At 36.4% G+C, this 26,310-nt stretch overlaps 1 protein-coding gene across 1 annotated transcript; it reads right to left on the bottom strand.

Moving 5' to 3' along the window:
- Positions 1-22,902: 22,902 nt before the first annotated feature.
- LOC110655156 (uncharacterized) lies at positions 22,903-25,960 on the bottom strand. Its single transcript, XM_021811360.2, has 3 exons — positions 25,548-25,960; positions 24,235-24,562; positions 22,903-23,248 (listed from the first exon to the last, which is right to left on the bottom strand). The coding sequence occupies exons 1-3, from the start codon at positions 25,696-25,698 to the stop codon at positions 23,038-23,040; spliced, it is 690 nt and encodes a 229-aa protein (XP_021667052.1). The 5' UTR covers positions 25,699-25,960; the 3' UTR covers positions 22,903-23,037.
- Between the last annotated feature and the right edge of the window lie 350 nt (positions 25,961-26,310).

Here is a 26,310-nt window from a genome sequence, read left to right on the forward strand (position 1 = left end):
AGGAAAGTGTTTGATGAGTTTTGATGTAATTAAAGATGTTTATGGGTGGCTTTGATGGTGATTATGAGACTTTGAACATAAATTGATGTGTGTGAAGTAAGATTTTAATATTTGAGAAATTTTGAGTTAGGGTTTGAATTAATTTTGGTACCTTAGTGATATGGCTTGAGATTGATCTTGTTGAGACTGTTTGTTGATCATTTAAAGTGTTTTGAATGATAAATTGTAGTTGGGAGTAAGGAGGATGGAATATTGGAATGCTTCTCTTATGCAGGAAATTCAGACCTATGAGTCAAGTGTCTTGTTTAAGTTATAACTGAAGTTGTGTGACTCCAATTAGTGTGAGGCTAATTGGAGTTGAAGCTAAACTCAAAATACCCCATTTTTCATGAAGAAACCCTGCCTAAATTCAGTCAAAATCTTGGTCAATTTACTGTCTCAATCCAGGTATTCAAACACTGAACCCAGAAAAATGACTAAATAAACAGTACATGTTCATTTGGCCATAACTCTCTCTAGACAGGTCCAAATGACCTGAATTTTATACCATTGGAAAGATTAGACATAGGACTACAACTTTCATTGAACACCAAGCCCAGAAATGTCTCTAACCAAATGAAATTGTTAACTCAAGTTAGGATACCAAACTGACCTGCACCATTCTGCCTAGAATTTCCTAGACTAAAGCTCACCTGACCAGTTTTGGCAAAATGGCCATAACTTGGACTAAAAAAACCCAAATTCAATAAAAATCAGTGGCAAAGCTTCTATAAAACGTAGATCTACAAAATTGGTCTTTTGACCAGAATCCAGATATTAAGGGAACTAGGCCAATTTATTAGGTTAATTTAGTATATGAATTTTGGAAATTTCCTAAGTGATCATTTGACCCCCAAAACACTCATTTAGTCATATCTCCCACTAGGAAGCTCTAATTAGGAAAAGCCATACTAATCTAGAACCCTAAGAGTCAGGGCTCCAACTTTGTTTTAGACTTGGTTCTCAAATTATGAACATAAGAACCCTAAAATAGGAGTCAAAATTTCTGACCTGAACATGAATCCTGGTAGAACAGGGTACATGAGTCCAGGCCAGTGATTTTGCCATAATTAATTCTACAAAACTTGAAAAATTATAATAAAATTTTTTTAGTGATTATAAGATATAGGGTAACAACTTCTATGAAGAACCTTAGGCCTAAAAATGACTATAACATAACCAATTATTTAGACAAAGAAAGACTCTAGAAACGGCCAAATTCTGGACCTTGAGAAAGGTTCATGAAATAACTTAGCATATGATATGAAATAAAATAGAATACTTTGTTAAGCATAAAAATGACTTGAATTAATGAAACCATAGGTATGAAATAACATTATTTTGCCCAAAGTGCACCTAGACTCATTTATATAGCTTGGATCAATTGGTATACCAACTAGAGACTACATATTGCAGTATTGCTCACAGGGATAATCATTGACAGACAATATATGTCTAAGATGATTGTTCTTCTGGCTTTATACCTGCCCGATGGCCATAGTGCTAATTTTCATTATTACTGGCTTATGCCTGCCCATTGGCCTAGTGCCTGACATGATCATTGTATACTAGGTAGACATACAGATGTCTGACTAGTATACTCCCATGTATCCAGTCTTTATAGTCTGTCATAGGTTACTTGGGCACAGATAAAAGCAATAAGCCTTAAATATAAATAAGTACATGAGAAAATCATTAATATGAATTTTATAAGACTGAATATAAGGTATATGCACAGAAAAGATCCCTATTAGCTTATTTACTTCCAAAGTTCTAGAAAACATGTAAAAGACTTTAAATACATGAAAATTGATATTTATTTATAAGGTTATACGTGAAATAATTATTTTAAATTATTTAGTTATTTTTCTTTATTTATGCACCACTAAGCGTTATACTTAGCGCGTTGGTTCTTACCACGCGTAGGTACTGGAGAGCAGCAGTAGCAGTAGGGCCTAGACTGGACTTGGACCAGATCTGCTACAGTGTGGGTTGTCACCTCATCAGTCATTTTGGTAGGGCTCATGTACATATTAAATTTTGCATTTTGGTATTGTATGTAATTAAATGATGTAAATAATTTTAGATTGTATATAAATTGTAAATTATTGTAAATGTAAACTTTATATGAATGAAATGTAATTTATTTTCTTGAAATTGATATGAGCATGAGAAGTGATATGAAGAATGAATAGATGAAATGGATATAAATTGTTTTAACAGGTAACATGAAACCCACCATGCACTAATAGAACAGAGGGGACTCTGTCGGGATCTCCATAAAAATGAAATGGGATAAAAAAAAATTTCTACAAGTGAGATAATAAAATTAAATGGATATTAAATTAATATTGTAAACGATAAGACAGGATAGGGTGCTCCGGTACCGAATGTAGTACGCCTTACTCGGCTACACTGTAGACGGGTGGGGGTGTTACATTTATTGGTATCAGAGCAAAGGTTTAGGCATTCCTAGGTATAGGTAGACAGAAACATATAGTGTGCATAACATGCATGAGCCCTTATTTAGGAGTCGAGGTGACACTAATGCAGATCTGTTTTCTCTGGTTATATTAAGTTAAGGTATGGATCCCAGTCCACAGGAAGTCATAGATTCGAAAAGGATAAGTATAGGAAAAATATGATCTATTGAGATATACCATAGTAACTACACATTGTTCTCGATGTTTGTGCTGTAAGCTGCAGATTACAGTACTAACATGAGACTATTGTGTAGAGCTACATATTTCTGATAGTACATCGAGATGAGGATATTTGCATGTGGTCTCTGCTTTGGTATAGCTATGCCAGAACAGAGTTCTATTACTAGAAATGAGTTTGAAAATACTATGGAAAAACCATACGACAAAGGGAGCAAAGGAAAAAGGTTAAAGGTAAATACGTGGAGCTAGATTAAGTAAGATAGACTAAGGAGAAAGTAAAGTATTATAAGACAGAAAAGTTGAGAAATAATGAGATAGTAGTTCCTCGACTATTTACACCAAGTAAATTTCGAGGACGAAATTTTTATTAGAGGGGGAGAATTGTAATGCCCTCACTTTAGGTAGTCTGTACATTCTACTGTTCCGACGACTAATGTCTGTCCGGACAGCTAGGATGACTGGAACTACACTTAAACTAGAGTGAGGAGTCATAAGAAGGGTAAGTAAAGACTAAGAAAAATAAAAGAAAAATAAAAGAAATGAATTTCAAATGAGTTAAAGGAGTCGGGGTTACAGCGATGGGTGACCTAACAAGAAGCGATTGTGAAGATAGTTGCCAATCGCAGATCCATGAGAAGCCCTAAGAAATAATTTTTGAGACTCCATAGAAGAGTCATTGAGGTTTCGATGGCATTAGAATGCCAAGAAAATGCTTAGAAAATTTTATCAATCAGTACAGATAATTTTAGCTCGTTAAGCTAAACGGAGGGCATTTTGGTAATTTTGCCCTCAGAGACGATTTTTGACCAACTTGTCCATTTAAGTAAGTGAATTAAATGACATAAAATATGAATAAATATTGTTAAAAATTTAATTAAAAATGAGTAGAAATGAAAGAAAAAGAAAAATGAAGAAAAGCTTAATTATTACATCATGCTTGAGTAAGCATGAAGCAATTAAAAAGTCCTCAACCAATCAAATTGCAACAAGCCATTTTTAAACTAATTAAAAAGAGATAAAATGAGGGAAAATGAAAAAGCAATCTGCCTATTCCTTTCTCACCAGCCGATCCACCATGGATGACTCTCCCATGAAATTTTTAAGCTTTTTAGCTTGAAATTCTCCCTCATCTCACACCAAAATCCCTAGTTAGCTTCACTAAAACTTGAACCCACACCAAGGAGAAGTGTTTGGCAGCCAAGAAAGAGTTATAAAGTGAAGGAAAATTTAAGATTGGCAAAGAGAAAATTTTGGCCACTAAGGTTAGTGCTACTATTCTTTAATTTCTCTTTAGATGTAATGTTGGAAGCATGAATTGACTTAGAATTTGAAAGAATTGAAAGAAAATATCCATGTATGAGCCACTTCCATTTTTGGAAGCCATGAATTAAGAAAGTGTTTGATGAGTTTTGATGTAATTAAAGATGTTTATAGGTGGCTTTGATGGTGATTATGAGACTTTGAACATAAATTGATGTGTGTGAAGTAGGATTTGAATATTTGAGAAATTTTGAGTTAGGGTTTGAATTAATTTTGGTACCTTGGTGATATGGCTTGAGATTGATCTTGTTGAGACTGTTTGTTGATCATTTGAAGTGTTATGAATGATAAATTGTAGTTGGGAGTAAGGAGGATGGAATATTGGGAGTGCTTCTCTTATGCAGAAAATTCGGACCTATGAGTCCAGTGTTTTGTTTGAGTTATAATTGAAGTTGTGTGACTCTAATTGGTGTGAGGCCAATTGGAGTTGAAACTAGACTCAAAATACCCCACTTTTCATGAATAACCCCTGCCCAAATTCTGTCAATTCTTGGTCAATTTATTGTCCCAATTCGGGTATTCAAACACTGAACCCAGAAAAATGACCAAATGAACAGTACATGTTCATTTGGCCATAACTCTCTCTAGACAGGTCCAAATAACCTGAATTTTATACCATTGGAAAGATTAGACATAGGAATACAACTTTCATTGAGAACACCAAGCCCAAGAATGTATCTAACCAAATGAAATTGTTGACTCAAGTTAGGATACCAAACTGACTTGCACCATTCTGCCCAGAATTTCCTGGACTAAAGCTCACCTGACCAGTTTTGGCACAATGGCCATAACTTGGTGTACAAAAATCTAAATTCAATAAAACTAGTGGCAAAACTTCTATAAGACATATATCTACAAAATTGGTATTTTGACCAAAATCCAAATATTAAGGAAACTAGGCCAATTTATTAGGTTAAGTCAGTATATGAATTCTAGAAATTTCCTAAGTGATCATTTGACCCTAGAACACTCATTTAGTCATATCTCCCACTAGGAAGCTCTAATTAGGATAAGCCATACTAATCTGGAACCCTAAGAGTCAGGGCTCCAACTTTGTTCTAGACTTGGTCCTCAAATTATGAACATAAGAACCCTAAAATGGGAGTCAAAGTTTCTGACCTGAACATGAATCCTGGTAGAACAGGGTACATGAGTCCAGGACAGTGATTTGGCCATAATTAATTCTACAAAACTTGAAAAATTGTAATAAAAATTTTTGAGTGACTATAAGACATAGGGTAATAACTTCTATGAAGAACCTTAGGCTTAAAAATGACTATAACATGACCAATTAATTAGATAAAGAAAGACTCTAGAAATTGCCAAATTCTGGACCTTGAGAAAGGTTCATAAAATAACTTAGCATATGGTATGAAATAAAATAGAACACTTTGTTAAGCATAAAAATGACATGAATTAATGAAACTATAGGTATGAAATAATCATTGACAGACAACATATGTCTAAGATGATTGTTCTACTGGCTTTATGCCAGCCCGATGGCCATAATGCCAATTTTCATTATTACTGGCTTATGCTTGCTCGCTAGCCTAGTGCCTGACATGACCGTTGTATACTAGGTAGACATATGGATGTCTGACTAGTATACTCCCGTGTATCTAGCCTTTATAGTCTGTCATAGGCTACTTGGGCACAGATAAAAGTAATAAGCCTTAAATATAAATAAGTATATGAGAAAATCATTAATATGAATTTTATAAGACTGAATATAAGGTATATGCACAGAAAAGATCCCTATTAGCTTATTTACTTCCAAAGTTCTAGAAAACATGTAAAAGATTTTAAATACATGAAAATTGATATTTATTTATAAGGTTATACGTGAAATAATTATTTTAAATTATTTAGTTATTTTTCTTTATTTATGCACAACTAAGCGTTATGCTTAGCACGTTGGTTCTTTCCACGCGTAGGTACTGGAGAGCAGCAGTAGTAGCAGCAGTAGGGCCTAGACCGGACTTGGACCAGATCTGCTACAGTGTGGGTTGTCACCTCATCAGTCATTTTGGTAGGGCTCATGTACATATTAGATTTTGCGTTTTGGTATTGTATGTAATTAAATGATGTAAATAATTTTGGATTGTATATAAATTATAAATTATTGTATATGTAAACTTTATATGAATGAAATGTAATTTATTTTCTTAAAATTGATATGAGCATGAGAAGTGATATGATGAATGAATAGATGAAATGGATATAAATTGTTTTAACAGGTGACATGAAACCCACCATGCACTAATAGAACAGAGGAGACTCTGTCTAGATCTCCATAAAAATGAAATGGGATAAAAAATTTTTTTTCTACAAGTGAGATAATAAAATTAAATGGATATTAAATTAATATTGTAAACGATACGACAGGATAGGGTGTTCCGGCACCGAATGTAGCACGCCTTACTCAGCTACACTGTAGACGGGTGAGGGGTGTTACAATTCTAGATTGCGGGGTTTAAGGAAATGACTCTTCCGATCCCTCTAATTTGACATCAAAGAAAATTTTTAAAATCACAGGAAACTTCAAGAAAGAAGTCTATCTCGATCTCCCCCATTTAAACACTTCGCAAAATATAAAACAATAGGAATTATAGGAAAGGACTCTCTCCCGATTCCCTGATTTGACATCGAACACTTTGTAAAATATAAAACTATAGAGGTTTCAGGAAAGGACTCTCTCCTGAACTCCTTATTTTGAAAAGTGAATTTAAAAGTTGCGAATGTTGATTCGAACTCTTCGTCGATCTTCCTCGTAATTCCTCGATCTCTATGCTATCTAAACTCCTTTGTTTCCACCCCTATAGCTTATTGTCTGAACTTTTCTATTCCGAGTTTCGTGTCTTATGATCCAAGTTTGTCTTGATTTTTCGATCTTATAGCTAATCGTCTGAGCTTGTTTCAATTTTTGATCTCATAATTTACTTATCCGGGCTAATCTCGGTTTCTGACCTCACAACTCATCCGAACCTTTTACATCAATCTAGAATACATCTATTTTCCTAATTATTTTCCTTATTTATTCGGATCGAAAATTTCCAAGTCATCACTTTTTTCCATACTCCTTACGGTATTTACGGAGTGTTAGCAACCTGAACTTTCACTCTCATATGAAATAAAAAGAATTAAAAGTAATGATAACTATAAGACTTGCGAATGATAGGAGGCCAAAGATAACATTTATGATATAAGTCAAACTTGATACGACCCTATTCTGAAAACTCGGTGTGGCAAGGCACCTTAAAAATACTTACGTCATGAACACAAACTAGCGATATTTAGAGAGTGATAAGTTAAACGCTTACCTGTAGAGAGCTAAAACAATGGATGAATCAATACCGATGCTCTGTGAACTCTAGAGCTGCTATAGTTGAGATGACAGGGTGACTTTAAGCTACCAAAGGAGATGACAATGTGGTCTTAATGACGAACTGCGATTAGGCTTTCAAGATGGTGCATGATTGCTAAGGGTATGGATTGCAAGACCGATAGCTTTAGTGACAAGATCCTTTTGAAAACTTGTTTCTAAAGTCTCTAGGAATTTCAAGAGCTTCAGAATGTAGAGCAATAAAACTACATCGAAATTCAGAGGTTTCCTGACGATAATCGCTATCCCCCACTACAGTATTGCTTGCAGGTATTTATAGAAAATGGGTACTCAAAATAGAGGGTCAGGATTCCAGCAGGAAGAGATGGAGGGCTCAGATTTAAAAGGACGTAATCCGACGTCTTAGAATTAAAGAGAATCAAGATTGAGGGTCAAGATTTGGTTCAGAATCTCTGTCCTTTCATTCTTTAATCCAACGATTAGGGGTCTTGCCTTACAAAATAGATCTAAGGGCTGAAAACAAAAAGTACCGAATCTGTTATTTACTTTTGATCTAAGGGCCTCAAATCCATCCTTACAATTATGATTAACGGTGTAAGTTGAGATGTACTGGGCTGCTTTAATCATTTGAAATCCGATGGCGAAGAGTACATTCTTACAAATGAAATGGGTGGTGAGGACTAAATCATACCCAAAATGCTTTAACTGACTCGGATCTGACGGTAGGAGAATTATTCTTATGAATTAAGGGTTATGATTAAAAGTGATTCAACTCCCCGAGCCCTCCGATCTCTATAAGTCGTTCCTCGATCTACCCGACCTCTCATTGTGATTGACTGATATGAGGCTTGTTATTCCGATCTCTATCCACTTTTTTGCATTCAAACTTTTTTTGCTTCCCTATCACCTCCTATTCCCCAATTCTTTCTCATCTCTCCTCTGCATCCGACCTGTATTGGTCAAAGCAATAAATTCTTCAATTATCGATGTGCCACTTCGAGTTCTGTAGGCATTAAATGTCAAGGCCCTATATATATGCGGGAGAGAAGCCTGTCATTTTCACACTTACACTCTTCTCTCTCTGGCTAATTTCCCTATGCGCTGCTTCTCCGATTCTAACTTTTTTGGCAAGAATTCTCACCATGACGACCTCTTCGATCTTTTTTCGATCATTTTCTTTGCCCCATCACCTGAAAATGGACGACTCCGGCGATCAGAGAATTATGAGAGTGTCATCCAATGATGGCGAGAGAACCGGATTAATTTACCGATCAGGGTCCAAAACGACTACCGTGCCAGTCTCCAATCGGCTTATCGGTATGGATTTAAATGCTGCAAATTAAAATCAACTTGGATTTTGAATCTAGAGGTTGATAATAGGAAATTAAATGCTGCAAATTAAAATCAACTTGGATCTCGAATCCTGAGGTTGATAACGAAAATTAAAATGCTGAAAATTAAAATCAACTTGAATCTTGGATCCAGAGGTTGACGATAAGAAATTAAACCTGAAAATTAAAATCAACTTGGATCCAGAGGTTGGTAACGAAAATTAAAATACTGAAAATTAAAATCAACTTGGATCTTGAATCCAGAGGTTGATGGGAGGAAATTAAAATGCTGAAAATTAAAATCAACTTGGATCTCAAATTAAATGCTGCAAATTAAAATCAACTTGGATTTTGAATCTAGAGGTTGATGACAAGAAATTAAATGCTACAAATTAAAATTAACTTGGGTCTTGAATCCAGAGGTTGATAATACAAATTAAAATGCTAAAAATTAAAATCAACTTGGATCTTGAATCCGGATGTTTACGATAAGAAATTAAATCTAAAAATTAAAATCAACTTGGATCTTGAATCCAGAGGTTGATAACGAAAATTAAAATGTTAAAAATTAAAATCAACTTGAATCTCGGATTTAGAGGTTGGTAACAAAAATTAAAATGCTGAAAATTAAAATCAACTTGGATCTTGAATCCAGAGGTTGATGGGAGGAAATTAAAATACTAAAAATTAAAATCAACTTAGATTTTGAATCCAGAGGTTGATGACAGGAAATTAAAATGCTGGGAAATTAAAATCAACTTGGGTCTTAAACCCAAAGGTTGATAACAGGAAATTAAAATCAACTTGGATCTTGAACCCAGAGGTTGATGGCAAGAAATTAAAATTAACTTGGATCTTGAATCCAAAGGTTGATGGCAAGAAATTAAAATCAACTTGGATCTTGAACCTAGAGGTTGATGACAGGAAATTAGAATATGAGAATTAAAATCAACTTGGATATTGAATCCAAAGGTTGATGACATGAAATTAAAATGCTGAAAATTAAAATTATCTTGGATCTTGAACCCAGAGGTTGACGAAAAGAATTTAAGGTACTCATTTCATCTCCACTGGGTACCAGAGTGGGTTCATTTGCTTCCACCTGCTCTTTCACAGACTCTTTTTTGGAATCACTCGTGTCAATGGCGATTATGGGACTCTCAAAGTTACCATAAGGAATTTCTGAGTTGATTGGATTATTATGACTGGGTTGGTCAATGGTTCTAGAGAAATAAAAAATGGAGTGTATTAAAGAATAGATTTTAACAGTGAACTTTTAAAAGAAAACACAGAACTTGGGAAAGTGTGTTATTAATTTGTTAATCATTTTATCATAAGAAAAGGTCCATTTACAGAATCACACTTGTCACCATGGATGGAGTAATCAAGTGTTGGTAATAAAATATACTTTACTCAAAATAAAGCATAGGGATATCCTCGGCCTCCCAATTATCTAGTTCTTGCCCCTCAACGGTTGGTGAGATCAGCATTTCGGACGTGGGATCTAGTTGTAGGACATTGATAGATAGCTCTGAGGGAGATTCTCCATTTTCTTCTTCTATGTTTTCAATGATTGGCCTGGTAAAAACATCTGCAATTTTTGGAACGTTTTTCATCATTTCGAGTGATTTGTCAAATCTCCGATTCCTGAGCATGTTCCTTATACAGAACCTTCCGTCAGTCAAGGCATCCTCCTCATATCCCAACCCAGAGCGACCATTTTTCTGAGTAGCTGATACGGGTTCGACAATTCCTTACAATGTAGCGCCTAATCCCTTGCCCTCTTCATAGCCATTTCTCAGCATCAACTTTGCAACCATGGCTGCAGCTCCCCCATCTCCCAGGGTCATTCCTTATAATTCTAATGCTTGGAATGAACTCTCTAAGGATCGTTCAGTTGCTTCCACATAAGGAACTGACTGGGGCTTAGTGACTAGAATAGCTTTTTCTCCTCTCACCATGATGATTTTGCCATCCATGACGTATTTGATTCTCTGTTGCAGAGTTGAGAGCACCACATTTGCCGAATGGATCTAGGGTCTTCCTAACAGCATAGTGTATGCTGGTTCAATATCTATTACCTGGAATGTAACATTAAAAGTACATGCCCCAATTTGAAGTGCCAAGTCAATGTCTCCCAGTACATCTCTCTTTGTGCCATCAAATGCCCTCATAATCATGGCACTTTGGCGCACCCTAGATGGGTCTACTAGGAGTCTTGCCAGGGTTGCATTAGGCAAAACATTGAGTGCTGAGCCATTGTCAATCAAGACTTTAGCAACCATACATCCTTTACACTTGACTGTCACGTGCAGAGCTTTGGTATGCTTTAAGCTGGCTGGGTCTATTTTTTTTTCTGAGAGAGTGATGAAATTGGATGCCTGGATTTGTCCAAGTATCTTTTCAATTTGCCCCGATGTGATGTCAAGGGTTACAAAGACCTGATCTATAACCCTCTGTAAGGTATGGCAATGCACTTATGAGCTCAATATTAATGACAGCAAGGAGATTCGAGCATGCATCTTTTTCAACTATTCAATCACATCATACTCACTCTGCTTCATGATTTGTAACAACAGTTCATCTTCCTCTTTCTTTTCACTGGACTCTCCTTTCTCTACCACTTTTCCCCTTTTTTCTTCATTCACGGGCAACTCTCCTGCCTCTACTTTCCCTTAATTTTTCTTTTCATCAGTGCCATAACACCTCCCACTTCTAGTGATAAATTCTACTTCTTGATCTGGTAGGGGTGAGTCATTTGTTAGGACAGGTTTTGGTGTGAATTAGAGGGCAGTATCATTAGAGGGACCTGTATAGGTCATTTTGAAGTGAGCACGGGGGGTGAAAACATGGTTTAGGGGTTGTGATGGGTTGAGTGTAGGTATGTTTGGGGGTAGGAGTAGAAGTGTTGCCAAACACACTTCATATGAAAATTTAGAAATTATAATTCCAAGGTACAGTATGAGTATTGGTAACGAGCAGTTGTGGTGGGGTTTATATGACTGTTAGGGGTGGTACTGGCGGTATTGGTGTGGTAGTTGTAGAAAAAACTATTCTTGGGGCAGAACTTGAGGTGTTTTCACCAAATCTGGCTGCATTTACTTCATCTTCCATTTTTGACTTTTCCTGACACCTCAAGATTCTGAGTGATAGCATTCTCAGAATTTCTTTCTTGAATTCATTATAGTTTTTTAGCTCATGGTCGACATCTTGGACTGGGCCGGCCAGTTTCAGAGTTGGATCCTTGTGGGCTTATATACCCTTATAGTACTGCCATGATGAAAATTTCGTTAAAATATGGGATCAACTGATTCATTTCCAAAATCAGGTTCCCTTCCAGAGGTTCCACCATATTTATGCCATTTTCCTTTCTGGTGTCATGGTTGGGCAATGGGTTTGAAGTCACATTAGGAGCAGAACCATTTCCTTTAATTTTTAACCACCCATTCCTGATTAGGGACTGCACCCTTCCCCGAAGTGCTCCACAGTTATCAGTTGAATGTCCCACAGCCCCACCATGATATTCACATCTGGTATTAGCATCATACCACCTTGGATATGGTGGTTGAATGAGGTCTAGTGGGATGGGTACAATTTGATTGATGCCCAACAAGTAACGGTAGATTTCACCGAGTAGGAGAGGTAATGGCAAGTTAGGATTCCTTGATGGTCTTGGACCAGGTTTAGGAGTAGGTGGTCTAAATGGAGCAAGTTAGGCAGGTGGTTTAGGATTATAAGCAACTTAGGGTGGATATTGTGGGAGAGGACAAGGATAATTTGGGAATGGAGGAGGAATGTTTGCCACCACTAGGCTTTGGACCAGAGGGTATGGGTGAAAATTGTTTTGGGGTGATGAGTGAGTTTTCTTGGAAAAGGAGTGTACATCCCCTTCTCTCTTTTTCCCAAAGTTAGTTGTCTTTTTCAAAGAGCTTTCCCCTGCCACTTCCTGTAACCTCCCCAACCTGAGATTTGCTTTAATCCTTTCCCCCATCTGGATGATATCAGAGAAGCTATTAGAAGTGTTCCCAATCATCAAGTTGAAATACGGGGCTTTTAATGTTTTAATAAACAAGGAGCATAGTTCCCCATCTGTTACCAGAGGATAAACCTCAGCCGCTTTTTCTCTCCATCTCTGTGCATATTCCTTGAAACTCTCCCCTTCTTTTTGCACTAGATTTTGGAGATCTCTCCGTGTAGGGGCGATATCATAGTTAAATTTGTACTACTTAAGGAAAGCATCCGACAAATCTTTCCAGGAGCACAATTTACTCCTATCCAACTGTATGCACCATCGTAATGCTGCCTCTGAGAGGCTTTCATGAAAGAAATGTACTAAGAGTCTGTCGTCTTTCGTAAGAGTGGACATCTTGGCTATATAAGTAGCCAAGTGGATACGGGGATCTGAATTGCTGCTGTACTTGTCAAATTCTGGGACTTTGAATTTTGGCGGTACCACCACATCTGGCACCAGTCTCAGCGAAGACACATCTACTGAGCTATACATGTTTAGTCCCTCGATGGCTCTTAGTCTTCTTCTAGAGCAGACAATTTCTCATTCTCTTTCTCTCTATTTTCTCCCCCTACTGCATATACTATTCCTCCAGTCAAGAGATTAACTGTAGGGTAAACTGAAGGGACTGGCACTGATGGGTGAAATTCTGCATTTAGGATAGTCTGATGGTAGGAGACAGGTGGCTCATTAACTGGAAAAGTTGGACTGAAAGTAATTGCTGGATTAGAAATAGCAGGTTGGAAGGTGAAGGAAGTTAAGGCTTGATCAAGAAGCCTTTGGGCATGAGAGTCAGTTATTGTTGTTGGTGGAGTGATAATTGGTAGAATTAGTTCTTGTGAGGGTCTGATGGCTTTTTTTTTTTGGAACGCTTCTCTCATCATTTTCATTGGTTCTGAAACTTATTCCTTTAATTTTGAGATCTGCCCTTGCAAGTTTTGTACTTGTTCTTGCTCTTCCATTATCTTCTTCATTTGAGATCTTGTTAAGTAAACTCTTCTTGGTACAACTGGTTGCTCAATCGGATTTGCTTTGTTGGGACCAATATTGGTTTCCTGTAGAGAAAATGTATTATCAGTTTTATTTCTTAAAATAGACTAACTTCCTGACTGATTAAAGGATACTGCGGTAAGTAATTGCCAAAATGGCGTCTGCCGAGGGTGAATCGAGTCAATCTTTATAATGGTATCATTCGATAGTCCAACCGTGAATGATGGGACGTATGCATGGCTATGATACTTGTTCATATGGCGTATACGTCTTTTCGCATAGCTCTAACGAGGATAAATTCCACGAAAGTTACACTATTCATTCATAAATTTTAAGGTCCCAAAATACGATTCTATTATTCATAGAGCATACATAGTGTTGTGCTATTACCTAGGCTCAGGAAGACTCCTTAAAATACAATGACATCTTTTGAGGTACTCATATAATCTTGCTTCTTGTTTTGCAAGATTGAACATCTTGAAAGCATATTTGGATTCTAGCAGCAGATCTTTGTCGCAAGGTATTTTGCGATCGTCTGGACGAAAGCTCTTCACTGAAGTGGGAAAAGTGAGGAGTCGCCACTTTAATTTTGAGAGAAATTAAAGAAAATCATTTGTGAAAATAAATTTAAAAGAAACCACTTCGAAAACAGAGATTCTAGGTTCGGGGTCCATATACGGGCGGGGAAGGTGTTAGGCACCCCGCCTCGTCCCTCAATGAAGGTAAACAGATTTAATGTTATGCTCTTTCATAAATTAAAAGGATAATTAGGGGGTTGGGATAGTGATGATGTTAATCCTTTATGCAAAACAAAGGAATGTTTGATATTTCACTTATTTTGGGTGCCCAGGAACACAAGTTCGTGAGAGGGCCCTTTAGTGAATAGGTGTTAAATAAAGTTATCTTGCATATTGGAGTTGTGTTATTTTAATTTTGATTTCGTTAAGAGAGCTCGGATAAGAAGTTTCTACCGATCTCTAGATATATTTTATCAAGAGTTTTAGGCGAGAGATTTCGGATAAGAACTCTCCTCCGATCTCCACATATTTTATAGAGGTTTTGGTTGAGAAACGGGTAAGAACTCTCCCCCGATCTCTTAGGGTGTTTGGTTAAAAATTTGATGAAGGATCTCGGATAAGGACTCTCCTCCGATCTCCGCGTTTTTTATTTGAATGAGGATCAGGTAAGAACTCTCCCCCGACCTTTTTGGTTCAAAATTTTAAATGAAGGATCTCAGATAAGAACTCTCCTATGATCTCCGTATTTTGTTTGAATGAGGATCAGGTAAGAACTCTCCCCTAACCTCTTAAAGTGTTCGGCTTAAAGTTTTAATGAAGGATCTCGGATAAGAACTCTCCTCCGATCTCTGCGTTTTTATTTGAATGAGGATCAGGTAAGAACTCTCCCCCGACCTCTTAAAGTGTTCGGTTAAAAATTTGATAAAGGATCTCTGATAAGATCTCTCCTCCGATCTCTGTGTTTTTGTTTAAATGAGGATCATGTAACAACCAACCCCCCCCCCCCCCCCCCCCCCCCACCTCCCCTCGACCTCTTAAAGTGTTCGTGACATAAGACCGAACTTTTCACCGATCTCGTATATGACTACCTTGTCCGAACTCTTTGGCTGGCTACATCCGATCTCTCTCGGTTACTAGTCTGGGGTCTTATCTCGATTCCCGCTCTATTATGCTATTTCCTAGACTCGCTTAGTAGCCCGACCTCATGACTTTTCTCCTGATTCCCTATTCATTCTTTGATTATTTTTACTTATCCAAAAGAAACTATCACGTTAGGATATTGCTACTAAATTACCTATAAGTTACCCGCAACTGGAACACCTATATTCGAAGGAAATAAAACTAAGAACAAATAAATGGCTTGAACTTATGAATGGAAAAAGTAAACTCAAGAGAATAAATATCGGCCTGAAGGATCTACGTGGGATCTTTAGTATGACTGGATTTAATGAAAATTTCGAGAATAAAAGCAAAGAAAGTAAAACGCGAGCGTTCGGCAAAATGAAAGTCTAGGCACTTACCTGTGTGAGGTCGAGGCTACCAAACTGACTCTGGAGATCACAAGTATTGTGGAGTTGAAAGCTGGTGATACAAGGACCAGTACTTACTTCGAGATTGCCAAAAACCAGGTTAAAGTGCCGTTTAGCCAAAGCGACGGAAACCGGGTCAGAATGAAATCAAGCTGAGAGAATAATGTGTTGATGTTGGGGTGATGAAGACGAGACTGAACGGAAATGGTGTGGTAGAGTGATGAACAAACTGAAAATGAAGGATTTCAGGGTTCAAAAACTCTATTAATGGAGATACTCGAGAAAACTAGTTTCTGAAGTTTCTCAATTTTTATGCAAGCTTAGAATGGCAAAGCAGCAAGACTGAATTAAATTTCAGAGCCTTTCAACTATAATCACCACCACCTTTTTTTTCGTCCCTTCTATAGTATTGCATGCAGGTATTTATAGGGAATGGGTGCTACTAATGAAGGGTCAGGATCTCCCCTTAGGGAGACGGAAGGTTTAGATTTAAAAGGACATAATCCGACGTTTGAAAATTAAAGGGAATCAAAACGGACGGCTGGGATCCTATTCAGAATATCTGTCCTTTCTCTTCTCAATCCAACGGCTCAGAATCTTGCCTGTTAGGACAGATCCAAAGGCTGGGAATAAAAGACGCTGGACCTGTCATCTGCCTTATGATCCAAGGGCTCCGGGTTCATCCTTACAAGTATGGTCAACGGTGGAGATTGTGATGTATAGAATTGCCATAACTGTTTTTGGCGTCTGTCAGCAATGTGGGTGATTTTGCAAATGAGGCGTGCGGTGAAGATTTGCTCACGCCTGCAATGCTTTAACTACCTCGGCTCTGATTATGTAAAGAGTTATTGGAAGTCATCTCATCCTCTCCATGCTTTCTGATCTCTATTCCTTCTGCTCTCTCTATTATGACCCTCTTCTTTTTTGATCTGCCTCATATCGGGCCCCTCATCGCTTCCCGATCTCTCCCAGTCCAGAACCTTCCTCTTTATCCGATCAGCCTTAGTCAAAGCAATTAATTCTTTAGTTACCGATGCATCTGCTTTGGTTTCTGTACGCAAACTCCTCCACACTTCATTTCTCCTCCTTCCATTTCTCCATTTCTCCTGTTCTAGCTTCTCCGGTGACAATTTCGATTATGGTGACTGCTTTTGATTTTTTTTTCCGACTGTTTTCTTTGCTCCTCAACTAAAAATTTACGATCCCGGCGATCGGAGAAACATGAAAACAATACCTGATGATAGTGAAGGAACCAGACTAATTTACCAATCAAGATCGAAAATGGCGATCATGCCGATCTCGAATCGGTCTAGCAGTATAATTAGTGTGCTGATCTCGAGCAACAGTACTGCTAATTTCCATCTTAATGTCGGTGACCGCCTCTTGAAGTTCATTTGGCTCCTCATAACATCAGGCATCCCGACTGCAGCTCGGTTCTGGTCGATGACATTGACGATGACTCCACTCACCATCATGAGAGTCATAGTCACTCCATCTGAGCTGCACATCTATCCAATGCCTGTGGCTGGCTTTCTGATCAAACACATCTTTTGATTCAGCCACAAGACTAGGCTTTGACATAGGTCTTTACTAGGTAGGATGCAGTGCCGATCTTTAGAGATCGCCCAAATGATGTAATCTGACCTTTTAAAGGTTCTCTTAATGATGTAATCCGATCTCTTGAGATCGCCCAAATGATGTAATCTGACCTTTTGGAAATGAAATGAAATTTTATTTGAAGGTCATTATTTAATTATTGCATTGGTTAATTTTCGATCTCTGATGTGCATATCCGATCTGATCTCTAACTAAATCATTATTAGCCGATCTATGGCTCTAAAAATTCTCACAATCTGATAACCCCTGCTATCCGATCTCATTTTATTCGATTTTATTATTGCGTTTCTGGAACCTTCCAGTGATGTGTCAAGAAAGCGGGTTGATTCCGCTAACCGAAGCGCCGCTTAGGACTTCGTGAGCATTGAATGCTCAGACGAGTATAAATAGGGGGAGGGTCAGTCAGTTGCTCCCTTATGTCATTTTCAGCACTTTGCAAGTGACTTCAAAATTCTCTCGTTTCTTCAAGTTTTTCCGGCATCGATCACACTCCGGTAAGGGTTTTAATCCTTCTCTTAGCTAAACTTCTTTGGTTTCTTTGAAAATGAGCGATGCCGAGGGTCAGAGAGCTGCGAGCCCATCTTCTGTCCACGTTTCGTGGACCTCGGAAGAGGGCGACGTGATTAGATCGGGTGGTCAAGCCAGCAGAGCCCTCGTCCCGGTAACTGGTTCGGCTGCCAGACCGAGGCGAGGGGCATATTTAAGGAGAGACAACTTGCCAATTGATGAGTTGCCTTCAGTCTTGAGAGAAATCGATCTCCAATCTATAAGCCAGGAATACAATCTGCGGATCGACTCCTTTGAACTGATCAAATGCCATGGCGATCATCGGGCTGACCATTTCTTTGATGAGGGCAATTTCATCATGGTGTATGAAGAGCAACTGAAGGCTAGGCTCCGTTTTCCCTTGGACGAATTTTACAAGGCCGTCCTAAAATTCCACCATGTCTCGGTAGCCCAAGCGCATCCGAACTCCTGGCGGACTCTAATAGCCTTCCGGGGCCTCTGTCGAGCTAAGGGACTGGAACCCACGGCCAAAGTCTTTGCCGAGCTGCATAGGCTCGCCCGAAGAAAGGATGATGAGTTCTGGTTCTTCCAAGCTAAGCCCCATTGTTCTTTCTTTACCGATTTCCCTTCTTCATTGAAAATTGGAAGAATCGATTTTTCATTTTGAGGAGCAAGATTCGGAATGGCTTTGAGGGCATCCCACAGAGTTGGCAACACTTGGTCCCTCCTATGCCAAAAAAGATCACCTTAAATAAGGAACCAGGTTGATAGCAAGAAATTTAAATGCTGAAAATTAAAATCAACTTGGATCAAGGAACCAGAGGTTGATGACAGGAATTTAAATGCGAAAATTAAAATCAACTTGGATCAAGGAACCAGAGGTTGATAGCAAGAAATTTAAATGCTAAAAATTAAAATCAACTTAGATCAAGGAACCAGAGGTTGATGACAGGAAATTTAAATGCTGAAATTAAAATCAACTTGGATCAAGGAACTAGAGGTTGATAGCAAGAAATTAAAATCAACTTGGATCAAGGAACCAGAGGTTGATGATAGGAAATTTAAATGCTGAAAATTAAAAGCAACTTGGATCAAGGAACCAGAGGTTGATGATAAGAAATTTAAATGCTGAAAATTAAAATCAACTTGGATCAAGGAACCAGAGGTTGATGACAGAAAATTTAAATGCTGAAATTAAAATCAACTTGGATCAAGGAACCAGAGGTTGATGACAGGAAATTAAAATCAACTTGAGTTTCAATATCATAGTAGTTGAGCTTCCTATCATAGGGAATCGCTTCTTAAGTACTCCGAAGGCTCGTTCAATTGCATTATGCAAAGATGTATGTTGAATATTAAATAATTCATGTGCATTTTGTGGTGGATTTCTTAAATACTTTTTCAAATGATATCGTTCTCCCTTATAAGGTGTAATAAGTTCACTTCTCAATATGAAGCCAGCATCAACAAGGTAGTATTTTCCTATAAATAAATAATTTTGTCATATTCTCTGTTCATAATATACACAATGCCTAAGTAAATTTATGATTTTTTAAAATTACCTTCTGGAATTTTGAGAGGACATTATTTACTTAATGCATCTTTAATAATTCTTGAATTAGATGTCATCCCTTCTCACCTAGGTAATGCATAAGTGAATTTCAAATCAAATGTGCATGCAGCTAGCACATTTTGTGTTGGATAGTGTCTTTCCTCTCATGGTACTTTGGAGCATCATTATTAGACACTTTTACACGAATATGTGTTCCATCAATAGTACCAACACAATCCTAACATTAAGTTATATAAGTAATACTCAAATAACAAGCATTAATATTAAATGTTTGATTAAATAGGTATTTAGTCCCCTTAAAATACAGGTAGAATCTATTGCCGCTTTCTATTTCTAAAGGAATCTATAGCTTGTAAGACATTGTGAAAATGCCGACTTGTTGTCTCACCAGAATGATGGAAAAAAGGAAAAAAAAAAAAAAAAAAGAAAGGACACGATTGGTAACATTGTGTCCTAACAAGCCAAGTGATTTTGCAACTTGTTTTTCAACTATTACTCGCATTATTGGTCTAAGACCACCCTCTCTAACTAGTAAATCACATAACTCCATGAAAGCTATAGGATGCATTCTTATTATACTTTGTCAAAGATCACTTGAAAGCAGTTGCATCATCATTTTTTCTCCTACTTGTTCTCCTTCAAGCCTTATTTCATGTGTGATCTGACTCTTAACACGTTTAAGTTGATGCCTATGTCTTGCATACCAACATAGTGTGATACAACCAGCTTGTGCTATTTTTGAGCGATGCATGAATCGCAAATTCACAATAGCATTATCTCGAATTTTTTGCAATTTCATGATAGCATTAACTCCAGTATATTGATCACTCATCTAAGATGAAATTTAGTTTTAATCAATGCATATTCAATGAAAAAAAAGTCACAAAGTATAAAGAATCCCAACAAGTGAGTCCTATACACATCTTTAATGATGTAATAAATTGAAAATGAAAGGACTGAAAAAAAAATTATCAGGATCAAACAAAAATCAAGCAGTGGATGTGATAACATATATGATATAGGCAAGAACCATACATATATATATATATATATATATATATATATATATATATGTTTCGAATCAAACTTGTTGATGTGGATATGTGACTTTCTGGTGAGGGTCTAGGGAGCTCAAAAGGGGTATTGCAGATCATGGCTGATAATTATATATACAATTGATCAAAATATTGTCTAAAAAAATGCTGTAAAATCATTCAATTATATGGTGTACTCAACTTTTCCAGATCATCAGAAACTAAAGAAAATATCATCTCTCTTTTTATAATTTTGCCAGAATAGTAGAAAAATTCAACTTTAAGCTTCAATCTAAGAACTAACAAAAACACACACACCAAGAAAAAATGTTGTCTAAAACATGAGACATTTCTTAAATAGAGATCTGGTTTATATGCCAAATGTCGGTAATTTTATGTTCTAAACTATTGGTTTTATGCAAGCATTCAACTTTTTTCAATGCAGACAATAATTATATTATATTATATCAACTAGTCTTCTAATATTGTCTTTAGATATCAGGATTTCAACTAAAACCAAACAAAAAAAACAAAATGATTTTGGGTTTCCCTTTTGAAGTAAAGCCGTCATGCATAAACATATTAAATTCCTAAAGTAAATCAAGATAACAACAAAAACTCATCCCATATAAAATACAATAACATAAAATAAGAGGAAAAAAAAAAGCATTACAGCAAAAGATTTGAGCTTTGAACTGAGCAGGTAGTTTTCAGTAGGTGCAGAGCAAATTTGGTTAAGTTAGTAGTTTGAGCAGAGATATGAGATGGTCAAGGGAAAAAAAAAACATAAAAACAAGGAAGGAGTAATTTTGGATTTTCAAAAATTAAAGAAGGATAATATAGAAATATAAAAATTTTAACCCCCCTCAACCCACCAAATCGGTGTGTTAAAAAATAGAAGGATTTGGAAGGTTAATGACAAAAAAACCATCCCTCTTATATACCCTCATTCCAAACAACTTAAAAATCTCTTAAAACCTTACTTTCCTTTACCCTCAAAATCCCTTCATCTAAACAATCTGTTAAGAGAGACAGTAAATGCTTAGCTGCAAAGTAGGTGTGACAGAAGACAAAACATGTATTTAGTACATGCATCAATCCGCAAGTACATATATCAGTCCCATGCATTGAGAAGCCAATTAACAATTTCCCATTAAATGGATGCAGGCATATAATACCTTGTGGTATCAACTATCAACCAATCTTAGACGTCTTAGCTTATTCATGTTTCATACTTCTATCATTCACTCCCTTTTATCCACTAACTTGAACAATGGAAATTAACCTTGACCCTTTGACCCCTTAATGTTGTCTTGCAAATTCATCGAGTCTCACTCAGTGATCGTCCTAGTCCACCAAACGGCCACTCAAATCCAACAAGTGATCATCCCAACTTCTTAAGTGATAGTCCAAGCCAGCGGGCCCATAAAGTAATCGTTCAATCCACGCAGAGGTCATTCAAGGATTCACCAATTATCAGAAATATTCACTAATTTATCATCTCTTATTGGGCCAATCACAAACAATCAGCATCCGCCGTTGGAAAACATCCAAATTTTATACTTTATTTTATGAAAATTTTGACAGCTTTTTTTTATCGAAAGAAGCAATCATTTTGGTGTTGCAGTGTGGTGTTTCACAGTTTAGTTTGTTCGCTTTTATTGGTTCGCTTTTATAGGTGGATTACATTATGTACTTGAATCACTTTATTGCTTTCAAACTATCGGAACTGTTTTGTATTATTGTTTGAATTGTTATTAAGAAAATTAATTTTTTAAATATAATAATTAAAAAATATTAAAAAATAATTTAAAATTAAATTTAATAAATTTTAATTATAAAAATATTAAAATAATAAAAACAAAATTTTAAACAAAATTTTAAGCTACCAAAAAACTTTTTTTTTCAACAGTAATAAAATGATTTTTTTTTTTTTTTTAAAAAAAAAATTTGGCCTTCCAAAAATAATGCCAAAGGAGCACTTAGAAGGGTTTTGTCTTGCAACTATTAAATAATGGATTTGACATAACATTTCCTTGCATTGCTACTCTCCAATTGAGAACCCAGACCTCACTCTTCAAAATCAGTAAATAACTCGGTGAATATACAGGATTGCTATTTTTCTGAAATATGGATATCATATCTTAAAGCTTATTCTCATATAAGATGATTCAATTTCACAACTGTAAAATAATGGCTGTAATAATGAAGCCTAAAGTGATACAGACAACTTGGAAGATCAAAGTGCAAGCAAAAGAGCAAAATTAAAATATTTGCTCTGCCCCCTAAATGGCTCAACCCAGTTGCTTTTGGAAAAGAACGCCTTGGACTGGTATCTGAATGAATGAACTCAAGACACAAAATTAAAAACTATTCATTTACAAAGAAAGCAATGACATTCGCTAACACAAGGACTATATGGATAAGAATGAAGATCAACAAAACAATATTAATACTCGTTTGGGCACAATCAACAGTCACTTACAGCCAATGCCTTGTTGAACCAGAAGAGGTATTCTACAAACTCCAAGTTATCAAAATACACTGTAAGATAATAAGAGCACTTAAAGAACAATGATTTTTCTATGCAAATGTTCTCCAGAGAAACCTCCATCTCCATCATGATCATGATCATGGAAAATTAGTGTCAAGACTCCTACCAAACATAAAACAGAACCCACAAGAAGTTTGTCATACCGCTCCACCCAGTGAAACTTGAGCTGGCTGGCACCATAGAATGATAGAGCCACCAGTGAGGTCATTACAGTAATAGTGCTGCAAAACAAATAAAATGTAATGTCAGAAAAAAAAAAGGTAAAAGAACACCAAAACCTAAAATTCCATGCCCATGATTGACATCTGTGTAAGATTAGATAGTGATTTGCTGAAAAAGAAAATTAATAAATCTATGCAGCATACCTTGTTTACACAGCAAATTTCATACAGTGAACTGACATTTTTTCTTTTAACAACAGAATCAAGTAAAGAACTATCAAAATGGTGAGCCCTACAAGTTGTCTGGTAAACTGGAAAATCCAGCCTGCTATGATGAGGGTAGGCACCTTCTTCTAATCAAAGAAAAGTGAAAATAGCCAACTGATTGATCTAGAATAACCGGATTTTAGAAACGAGATGATATTGAGAAGCCTTTTTTTTTTTTTTTTTTTTTTCCTTAGAAGCCATTTTGATATCATAATAAATGTAGGCTGATTTGAGGTTTTCCACACAATCAAGAAAAGGTTTACCAAATTGAAAAAAATCCAGAACTAGACTAACATTAACTTAACCAACCCTGCTCTTATAAGATAGATGCAATCTTGAGAAGCCACTTGGATATGATTTGCAATAGGCAACCAAGAAAAGCAAAAGTGAAAAGGGTGTCTTAGTGCATGTAGCTTCCTGCACTGCTGACTCCAGAGAGGATTAGATGAGTGCAGTCTTCCCTTTTATTACAAGAAGGTTGTTTCCATTATTTTAACTCCAGAACCAAAAATCTTACTTTGCACTAAGGTTCACACTCAAAAGTAAAAAAAAAAAAATAATAATAATAATAATATGAACATGCTGACTGATAGAAAGACTTAGCTCATCATCTTTTCATTGGCCTACCAAGATAAGCTTTGTAGGAGGCACCCACAAATAAATGCAGAGTGGCTCTGCTTCCAAATGCAATGTTTTATTTATTTATTTTAAAAAAAAGAACAAATGACTATATAAAAAAGAAAAATAACAATCAAAATTCAAAATGGCATCATTTATACCTAAATAGCAGCACTATGATAGCAAGCACCATCATGGAGGATGAATTCCCAACAGCAAGAAAAACTGGAAGTGTAGTTGCACAAGGGGATAATGCAGGTACAAGAACCAGTCCTGCAACAGCCATTTTCTCCATGGGTTGGTTGTGAGAATGACTGTGCCCACCCTTTCCAGAGAAAAACAGTAACACATAACTACCACCGAGAATTACGAGCAAAAGTGAAGCAAGTTTGTGCACAGTTTCTTCTCCAGCAATTGTGTTTGCCATGGTTATTGCTGTTATACCAAGAAGTGAAGTGGATATTACATGCAAAACTGCCCCAAATGCCGCTGCATGAAGGAAAGAAAAAAGACTGAAGGATACATTCGTTACCCATTAAGTATGAATATTTGAGAGAGAGAATGCAAATCAAAATTCAGCTTCCTGTTCTAGTTTTCACCTGGTGAGCTAATCCACCAACAACAGCATGACCTAATGGTTTGACTTCAGCACTATTAGATCAGATTAGTGTCAATCCAATCAGAATTGAATGAACTCAAAACAAAGAGCATCTGCCTATAGTCACAACTGGAAGCATCAATTTGAATTTAGATATTAGGGATCAAGCTATTCAATCAACTTAGAAAAATTAAACAAGCCATATTAACTCCATTCTCATAAACGAGTAAATTTATACTCCATGCATCTGCCACATACATATACAAAACACACTCAGACATGCTGATCGAATTCCATTTCACGCCAGATTGTGGAAGAAAAATAGAATATACATATCACATAATCGGAGCAGGGATATACTTTTCCAGACTAATCAATGTTGAAAATGCTACGTTTTGACACAGTGAATCAAGTTTCCTAGTGTTACAATCCATCACAGAGCCATCCATATCTAAGGCATAAGCTAATACCTCTCCTCATATGCCACAGCAAAAACTGGCCAAAACCCACAACCATCAAAGTTTCTTTCAGTAGTTAAAATTGCATCCTAAGGTTTAATACTAATGGCATTCCACTTACCATAAGCAATGCCTATAATGAAGGCTGAAATACCCATCAAATTAAAAAAAAAAAAAAAAACTAGCAAACCAATTGAACCCATTACAATAAGCATTGAACAAAATGACTCAAAAACAAATTTTCCACTATTACTTGCAAACTATTATCCCCTAAACGCAACCATGCTAAACAAAACAAGCTTCAAGTTCCTCTTAACTTTTAAATTCTACAAAACCCAAAACTAACTATATCTTTTCAAATCAGATCTGAAGTGCCGAGTGCACAATTGTAAGGAGAGAGGAAAAGGTGGGTACATACTGACGAGGAGAGTTCTGGAGAGAGTCCATTTCTGGGCGCGGCCAACAATGGAGAAGGGAAGCCAATGCGTTGGGATGAAGGAATGAAGAAGCGAAACGGTAGCGATTCCTCCGATAGTAGACAGATCTTCGGCGCTGAAATTCTTGTCCATTATGCTATAACACTCGATAAATCTATCTATATAATATAATCTATAATAATATCCCAGAAAAAGAAATTCAGATCGATTGTGCAGAGATCATCGATAGCAAAATGTCACAAGTCCTATATCAAATTTACGGCATCTGCTGCTGTGGGAGGAGAAATTGCCAAATTTGAATCGCTTAAATGGTCTGAGAAATCAGAGACGCTGGATCCCCAAAAGGTGTTTGTGATTATGCCCCTTACCAGATGTATGGATATACCGGTTGGTGTCCCTAGGCATAAAATGTATAGTATTTATGCTATGTAATTTATACATTTCAATTTTTGCTGCTAAAAGAAATACACATTCCATTTTCATAAACTCTTTTTAATTTAAAATCTATATCTGCAAACAGTGAAGAAATTTTAATTAGATTTATTTTTAAAAAATATATAAAAATAAATAACATATTTCCTCTTAAAACAAAAATAATAAAAATTGATTAAATTTTGTTTAAAAAATAAATATATTTCCACGAATTGAAATTACAATCTTTTTAAAATTTGATAAAAATGTCTCATCTCTATATTAATAAATTTTTTTATTGTCCCAAAATTTTGAGCTTTAACTATTTCTTTC

This window comes from Hevea brasiliensis, chromosome 6 (genome assembly GCF_030052815.1).
Source record: "Hevea brasiliensis isolate MT/VB/25A 57/8 chromosome 6, ASM3005281v1, whole genome shotgun sequence".
Classification (NCBI taxonomy): Eukaryota; Viridiplantae; Streptophyta; class Magnoliopsida; order Malpighiales; family Euphorbiaceae; genus Hevea; species Hevea brasiliensis.